Here is an 8,831-nt window from a genome sequence, read left to right as displayed (position 1 = left end):
GACCTTTTTTGTCTAAACCTTGTTTTATACACTACACAATAAAAGAGAGTACTTAAAAGTAGTCAATCAGGTAGAAAATTTATTCATTAATGGTCTAAAATTATGTGGGCAGAGCTAATGGTTTTAGTTAGGCAGCATTATTCAACGGAATAAAGAAATTTAACAATTGGAACGATTTTTCTCTTACGTTTTATTACGTTTAATTTGTTTGACCTTTTTCGCTAAAACCTTTTTTTAAGCAAAATCCAAAAAAAGCAAGTATTAAAAATAAGCCAGTCAAGTAGAAAATTGATTAATTAATCGGATAAAATTATGTGGGCATGGCTAAATGTTCTATCTAGCGCATAATATTTGACGGAACATAAAAATTAAGCAATATGGTTGCCGGAGAACTATTAACCTATTATAAGCCAAGGGGGTAATCATTTTAGCGCAGTTCAGATGAAAGATTCGTGGGGTTTGGCAAGTTAAAGGGAAGGATAGGATGGATCTATAAGAATTTACAATTGTTAATATTTTCCGCCACTTACCTTGAGTAGTTGAACTATTTAAATATAGGGGGCTTAAGTGGGCTAAGCTCGGGTTTCCATCATACGAGTCGCTATATTGTTGTTGAGCAACCAAAATTGAGGCAAAAACAATCAAAGCCAAGTATTTAATATGCCAGTCAAGTAGAAAATTGATTCATTAATCGGATAAAATTATGTGGGCATGGCTAAATATTCTATCTAGCTAGTAATATTCCACGGAATAACAAAATCGAGGAATATGTATAATCACTAACCATACAGTATATAGATGTGCCAGTTCATACAACGAAAGTGTCACACACCGGCTTGCGCTATCCGTACCCCAGAGTGACGTCATCATGAGAGAGAGAGCGCAGAGAGAACATCTTTGCATGTGTTAGTACACACGTAATATGTTTCGACAAAAAGTATGTGATTGTATGTTTTTTCAGATTTTTTGAACTCTCTCAGGTCTGATCTGTTTTGCCACCAGCATGTTTTAGTGTATGGGTGCACATGCATTCTCACGTACTTTGCGTGTGTGTGTTTACTATTGCTGGCCGCTAGAACTGAAATTTGAGTTTGGTTCTTGTTTCGGGTCTTTTGATGGACTGACCTACCGCCACAAAATAAATGAAGAATGGGCAGGGGGTGGGGGTATGGTACACTAGGGCGCGGGAAACAAAATAAAAGCTGTTATTTGTTTGATTTATACCACAAAATATAAAATATTACAATAATATAATTGCACATTTATTTCCTTATCTTAAGCAGGTTGATTATAAATTATGCAAACGCCGTCGGTTCTCGACGTTTTGTTTATATCAAAGACTATACAATACCAAAGACTATACAATACCAAGATGTTGCATGAGCGACCAAAAAGCTGTTCTATGGCGGGTCCTAACATTAGAACCCAAAAGGCACGAGGGAGCGCGCGGGGTTTCAATTCCCTTTTCGCCTGTACTTCGTCTCTACCGCGACCCCGCTGCCCATCGGTTTCGTCTGTTCGGCAATTCTGGACTCTCGAGCCTCAGCACCGTCGAAGCGGTGGTCGCGGATCGCCGATGTCTTTGGAGCGGCACAGTGGGAAAATTCGATTGGAAAATTCTCTATTAGAATTTATCTAAAGAACTCATACAATTTTTTTACTATTTCGGCTGAGTCCCACTGTGCCGCGCCAAAGACATCAGCGACCACGCTGCCCTACGGTTTCAGCACGCAGACAATTCATATTTTGTTTTTGTATTCTTTCTCTCGAGACACACCGACTCGACGCTGACCGGGCAGCAGTAATTTTGAAAACCCTCATGCAATATACGAATGTAATAAACTTTAATATTTATGTGCATATGTATGTACATAAGATATTTTATAATTGAATTAGAAAATTTATGGGTATTGTCCATGAGAGTATTCAAGGTGCGACCGGCATCTAAATTTGTACTTTGCAGATTCCCGTCCGAAAGCGCGCGATTGACAATTGATTTGAAATATATGTAAAACCAATTCCATTTATATTTATGCATATTTATTTAAGTATATATATATATTTTCTTATATTGTATATTTAGATACATCATTATTTTAGTTATAATAAACAAAAACGTCGAGAACCGACGGCGTTTGCATAATTTGTATAATTTATAATCAACCTGCTTAAGATAAGGAAATAAATGTGCAATTATATTATTGTAATATTTTATATTTTGTGGTATAAATCAAACAAATAACAGCTTTTATTTTGTTTCCCGCGCCCTAGTGTACCATACCCCCACCCCCTGCCCATTCTTCATTTATTTTGTGGCGGTAGGTCAGTCCATCAAAAGACCCGAAACAAGAACCAAACTCAAATTTCAGTTCTAGCGGCCAGCAATAGTAAACACACACACGCAAAGTACGTGAGAATGCATGTGCACCCATACACTAAAACATGCTGGTGGCAAAACAGATCAGACCTGAGAGAGTTCAAAAAATCTGAAAAAACATACAATCACATACTTTTTGTCGAAACATATTGCGTGTGTACTAACACATGCAAAGATGTTCTCTCTGCGCTCTCTCTCTCATGATGACGTCACTCTGGGGTACGGATAGCGCAAGCCGGTGTGTGACACTTTCGTTGTATGAACTGGCACATCTATATGCTGTATGGTTAGTGGTATAATGGAACTTGAATTCGTCAGTATATGTACGGTATATTTTTAAAATTTGACGGCAAATTTGGTATATTTCTGCGGGTCGGACGGTATATTTTCACGATAATTTCGCGGCCACACTGGTCCTTATCCTTTTTTTGTTGTTTTTGATAATAATAAAATAAAAAAAATTAATTACGATGTCATGGATGTAGATTGGAACGATGATGACGACTTGGTGGCTGCCCTGGAGAACCATGAACTGCTGGAGAGCAACGTAATGTCGCATAAGTTATAATGCGATCAGCTGGAGATTAATCAGAATTTTCGTACATTAAGCAGGATCAATCTGGATCGAAGACCGACGAACCTGCAGTCCATGCAGAGGATGAGTGCCACGGCTTCGACATGGCCACCGGCCACAATTGGATCTATCCGAACAATCTTCCCCTGCGATCGTATCAGCAAAACATCGTCCAGTCGGCACTCTATAAAAACACTTTGGTGGTTCTGCCGACGGGTCTGGGGAAGACGTTCATCGCAGCCGTGGTTATGTACAACTTCTATCGATGGTATCCTCAGGGAAAGATCATCTTCATGGCCCCAACGCGGCCACTCGTCGCGCAGCAGATTGCCGCCTGTCAGAAGATCATGCCCTTCCCGGGTTCCGACACCGTGCAGCTGACGGGTATGTTGAGCAACGTCACTATATAGTGTGCAAAGAGTAAGGAAGTGTCTTTGGTTTCGTCAGGACAACTGGCGCGTCCGAAGCGTGCTCAACTGTGGGCCAGCAAGCGTGTTTTCTTCGCCACACCACAGGTGGTTCACTCCGATATGCTGGAGACGGACGACGGAGCTTATTTTCCATTTGGCGCCATCAAACTCCTGGTGGTGGATGAGGCGCATCGGGCCAAGGGCCGCTACGCCTTCACCCAAGTGGCCGATTGCATGATGGCCCACAATCCGAACTTCCGCATGCTAGCCTTGTCCGCTACGCCAGGACGAACGATGGAGGACGTGGCCACTGTCTGCCAGAACCTGTACATTGCCAACCTTCAAGTTCGCTGGGACAACTCAATTGATGTCCAACCCTACATACACAGGCGCATTATACGAACGATTGTGGTGCCCCTCAAGGATAGGATAAAGGAGACGCGCGAGCGTTTGCTTCAGATTATCGAACCGTATCTGCGACAGCTCATTGCTGCGGACGTTCTGAAGGGGACCAAGGGCAACATCAGCAAGAACAATTTGCTCTACGATCAGAAAACGTTCAACGAACGCTCGGCCAAGGGGCAGCGACATCCAGAGCACAACATCATTGCTGGAAACTTTTCCGTGTGCATTAGTCTATATCACTCCCTGGAGCTGATGGAGCGGCACGGACTGCGTGTGTTCGTGAATAACTTCGATGCGGATGAGGAGGGACGTGAAAAGTTTGTCCTGGCCCGAGACGGAGACCTAAGAAATTTGGTGGATCAGGTGCGTCTGAATTTGGGTGCTAATCCCCTAGATTTCACCACGCATACTATGACGAACGGTGAAGTGCCTGCGATGCCTGCTGATCTGGACTTTGGCCATGCCAAGTATGAAAAACTGCGCCTGGTGCTGCTCGAGCACTTTGCGGTAAGACAGGTTTTTAAATCTACAGTCGGATCTCCACTTATGGATTACTTTTCACATGTTTCAGTCGAATGCCGAGTCCCGTGCCATTGTATTCTGCGAGTACCGTGAGTCTGTGATGCTGATTCATCGACTACTCCTCCAGCACAGACCGCTGCTGCGTGCCCGGTGCTTTGTTGGACAAGGAAGCACCGCGGGAGCTAGCTATGCCCTGACGCAGAAGCAGCAAATCCAGATCATGGCTGATTTTCGAAGCGGCACCAGCAACGTCCTCGTGGCCACCTCCATTGGCGAGGAGGGCATTGATGTGGGCGAAGTGGAAATGATTGTATGCTTCGACATTTGCAGTTCGAATCCCACGCGTTTCGTGCAACGCATAGGCCGAACCGGAAGGAAGAAGAACGGTGAGGTTGTGATGCTCGTCACCGAGGGACGAGAGCACCAAGTGCTCAAGGATGTGCTGGCTAACAAGGATCAGACAAACAAGAAACTGCTCAACTCATCCGTGGTGCGAATGTCGCTATATGCGAACAATCCCCGAATGGTGCCATCTCAGTTTCAACCGAAGTGCGAAGAGAAGCACATGGAAGCAGCTGCCATTGAGGATAAGCCGAAACTGAAACCCTCCGCAAAGGCAAAGGAACCGAAAAAACGAAAAGAGACGAATGTAACCCTCCACAAGTTCTACAAGCAAAGTAGCCATCCTTCGGAGAGTCAGGGAATACTGCAGGGACTCCAACCTTATCAGATGAGTGAAGCTTCCCAGCAGATGATCCAGGACCAAGCGACTCGGAACAGTGTAAACGTTAAGAACTTCCTCCTGGACACCCAGGCAACCAAGTTGAGCAACAGTCAGGAGGAGATTCAACGCCTGCGAAAGCTAACACGTATATTGCAATCGAACAAGCCGATTATCACGGCCTCCCAAGACCTAATCAGCCATCTGCAAGACAAGGAACTGCCCCGGCAGCTTAAGCTCCATCTGCTGCGCAGTAATCCCATTTTCGTACAGGAAACCCATTCAAAGATGGTACTTCAAAACCAGATGAACATTCCCGAGGAACGTTTGAATAGCAGGCAGCAACGAACCAGAAATAACTACAAGCTGCTTTTGGAAATATGCGATGGGCCCGAGAAACTAGAGGAACTTTTAGAGTCGGAGCCATCTCTGGCAGAGATTACCCTCAAAGATCTGGAGAGTCCACTGGATGAGGAGACAGAAAAAGCATTTAGAGCCACCTGTGATAGGATCTTCGAAGGTCTAGATGAGCAAGGCCTGAATTCAGACAATTTCGAGCTGAAGCAGCAGCTCCTGGATAAGCTGGAGTTGCGAAATCTGGAGGCGACAGTTCACGAGCAACTTGGTGGCGAGGAAGTCACCTGGTCGGATGATGAATGGGAGCAAAAGGTTGAAACAGAATGCAATTCCATGTATCAAAGCCAATGGCTGGACTTTGCCGCCACAGAAGCGGTGCCGCATAGATCAACGCCACTTAGAGTAAAGCCGGAGAGCCGACTAAAGTCCGAAGTACTCCAGGAGGAAGACGAGTGCGATTCACGGGTGGAGGCAAGCGATCTGGGGGATAACTTGGATCGATTAAATTGCTTGATGAGTGAAACGGCCCCAGGTCTGAAGACTGAAAAAACAGAAGCGGAAGCATTTGCAGAACCCACTCAAAGTCCACTGCCAGATCTGGAATCGGAGGCAAACGTAAGACCAGACCCACATGTGATCCCATTATTAAACGTGACGCCCGCTATAAAAGCAGTTGCTACTGTGGATGCAACTCCAGATGACTTGGGAATCGATTTGAATGATTTCCTGGAACCAATGGCTGAGGAGGTGGTGCTGATGAGCCAGCAGAAGCGGGACACGCTCTTGCCAAGTGATGCTATGAAAGAGAACATACCTGATTTGTTCCAATCCTGCTCTACTCCACGTAATATTTCACCAGACATCTTTAATTGCGACTCTGTGTCACCATGCAAACCACAGGCCAAAAGTCTAGCCGCCAAATTAGCGGCCAAAACCACCTCAACTGCACAAATTGTTCCCACTCCCCCCTCAAAAGCTCTGCATCTTCCGGATAACCTCCAGTCGCCAGAACATCGAAAGCGGACTACTCCGTGTGTCCCAGATAAGTCACCCAGCATTTTCGATCTGTACCTGAATCGTATGCGTGGGTGCGGGCGTATGGCCAAAGCGGCGGAGTCCTTGCATCGGCTGACTTCAATGAATGCGTCTACATCAAAAACTCGTACAGTGGTCATTGAAGAGGATTCGCCTATCATACGGAGACCATCGAAGCGGAAGATCATTATCAGTTCCGATGAAGAAGAACAACAGAAATCAATCCAGCCGGTGCCGGTCACCCAGGTTGATTGCGATTCCGATGAGGGCGAACAAATTCCTGCCACTCAAATGGTATTTAATCGCACACTTCTTACAATACTATAAATTAACCTCCTCTTTCTCCGCCTTTCAGCCGGAAACACCAACTCCCCCGACCAGGCCACGCCAGAAACGCCGTAGATTTAACTCCTTCATTGTCGATGAAGCAGAGAAAAGCGGATCTGATCACGAAGAGGAGGCAGAGCACACCATTGGCGCGTATCTAAAGGATTCTGTGATAGTTTCTAGCGATGATGAGGACCACAATGACACCACTGATCATGCCATGTACCTGCAGGGTATCAGGTAAGTAAAGAATACTTTGATGAGATTACGTTTTATACGATATAACTTTTGCAGGAGTCCCGTTCAACGTCCTGGTGCCTTTAAGATTCCCGCTCGCCGTGTATATCACGATGAGTCGCTCATCTTCTCACAGGCTGTCGAGGCAGAAGCTTCCCAGTATATGCCCTCTTCCTTTGTTGTTGCCGACGAGAGTTTTGCACACGAGAAGCATGATGTTTCCGAGTGCCCGCTGGAGCGGGCCGAACGTATTCTAAAAGAACGACGTAGACAGCGTCGACTTGGAGTGGAACTGCCAGCAGCTCCTTCCAACAAGCGTCGTCGTGTGCACACAATAGCCAGTTCCAGCGATGATGATGACGATGTAATCTTTTTAAATTAAAGATCAGTCCAGTCCAATCAGATCACAACACGATATTCGGGCCATACATGTGTTCACGTTCAAAGTAATTGTAAGTTTAGCAAATAGTTGTAAATCAAAGACAAGATTAGGGTTAAGACTTTCCAGAAAATTTGATCGTTTTTACTTTGTATATGTGTTTCAAATTGTTTCAAATTATTATGTAAATTATATTATCGTCTTTCAATCGTGTCATAAAACGCAAAAGGTAATTGAACAAGTTTTCCATATACAAACTGTAGTTGAACTGATGTTGGCCGCGCCAATGATTCCGGCCGGATTGGGGGGTAAGCGTCGCGACATTGTTAGACTCTCGAGCTGGAGCCTCTTTTTACCATCTTGTTGATGCTGTCGAAGAGCGAAGACTTCTCCTTTTCACATTGTTGTTGGGGGACTGGCAACAGATAGTGCTGGTTCTTGAGCTCCAGACAGAAATGGAAATAATTTCAGTTGAACACTGTTCAACGTTGTGCATTACTGAAATATGACGGTTTGGATTTTGAATAAAATATAATTGAATATATAAATGTAGAATTAGCCAACAAAATTAACATACATGCATATACATGTATGAATATCGTACCTTTTTAATTTGCCCTTAAAAATTGCCGAACTAAGTTACCGGAACCGCATAGTACCTTTCAAATGCAGGCTTAATTAAGGCCAAGTTGGTTGTAAAATATGTACGTTAAGAGAACCCAATTACTTGATTTCGTGTTATCCATAAAAACGAACGTACAGTGACGGTAAAGCATATTCAAATTCCCCGCATGGGGTTTCTACCAACATTTTTCCACTGCAGTGTGCGGCATAATCAATAATTTTTAATTTAACAACAATCGTTTCAGCGTAATAACCATTATTATATTTTCAACAATAACAGGCACAACAGCAATAGCAAAAGCAACAACGAAAACTCAATTCAATTTTAATGGAGTTGCAATAAAACAGAAAAAGCGAAAAAAATTGATATAGCCATGCGGCCATAAGCCAGGTCCGGGGACTGGGACCGGGCCATGGACCGAAAGCCAGAGGCAGCCAACCAGACGGAAAAGCGAACCAGTCAAGCAGTACAGTACAATTTTGCAATTGCAATAAAATAATTTAAAATCGTTTTCATCAACATCAGCTCAAAGAGTTTTTGTTGCCAGTCTGCCAGTCGAAATGCAAAAATGATTTTGCGGCAATCAGCAATTCCTGGCCTGGCCCGATGCTGAGGCTGAGGCTGAGGCAGAGCTGAGATGAGCTGATGATGACGTTGACTTGTTGATGATCAAAATGATGGATGGCTATTTGAAATTGATTCGCTGTGAATGTGAATGTGAATGCGATTTCCATGCCATTCCCCTGACTGTGTCTCTCGCTCTCTCTCTCTCTCTCTCTTTTGACTGACTTGGCCATCATTTTCATAGTGGCCATCGCCATTGCCAAGCCAGAGTCCAAGCCAATTGCTGGTTCAGTTGGCT

At 44.4% G+C, this 8,831-nt stretch overlaps 1 protein-coding gene across 1 annotated transcript; it reads left to right on the top strand.

The window, feature by feature from the left end:
* Positions 1-2,833: 2,833 nt before the first annotated feature.
* On the top strand, positions 2,834-7,560 carry LOC6588503 (Fanconi anemia group M protein). Its single transcript, XM_002013910.2, has 6 exons — positions 2,834-2,924; positions 2,990-3,335; positions 3,399-4,273; positions 4,338-6,695; positions 6,757-6,968; positions 7,023-7,560. Exons 1-6 carry the CDS (start codon positions 2,853-2,855, stop codon positions 7,345-7,347), a joined length of 4,188 nt encoding a protein of 1,395 aa, XP_002013946.1. The 5' UTR covers positions 2,834-2,852; the 3' UTR covers positions 7,348-7,560.
* The last annotated feature ends 1,271 nt before the right edge of the window (positions 7,561-8,831 follow it).

Source organism: Drosophila persimilis, unplaced genomic scaffold (assembly GCF_003286085.1).
Source record: "Drosophila persimilis strain 14011-0111.01,24,50 unplaced genomic scaffold, DperRS2 tig00000000-arrow-pilon, whole genome shotgun sequence".
Taxonomy (NCBI): domain Eukaryota; kingdom Metazoa; phylum Arthropoda; class Insecta; order Diptera; family Drosophilidae; genus Drosophila; species Drosophila persimilis.
This window is presented reverse-complemented; position numbering and strand designations above follow the sequence as displayed.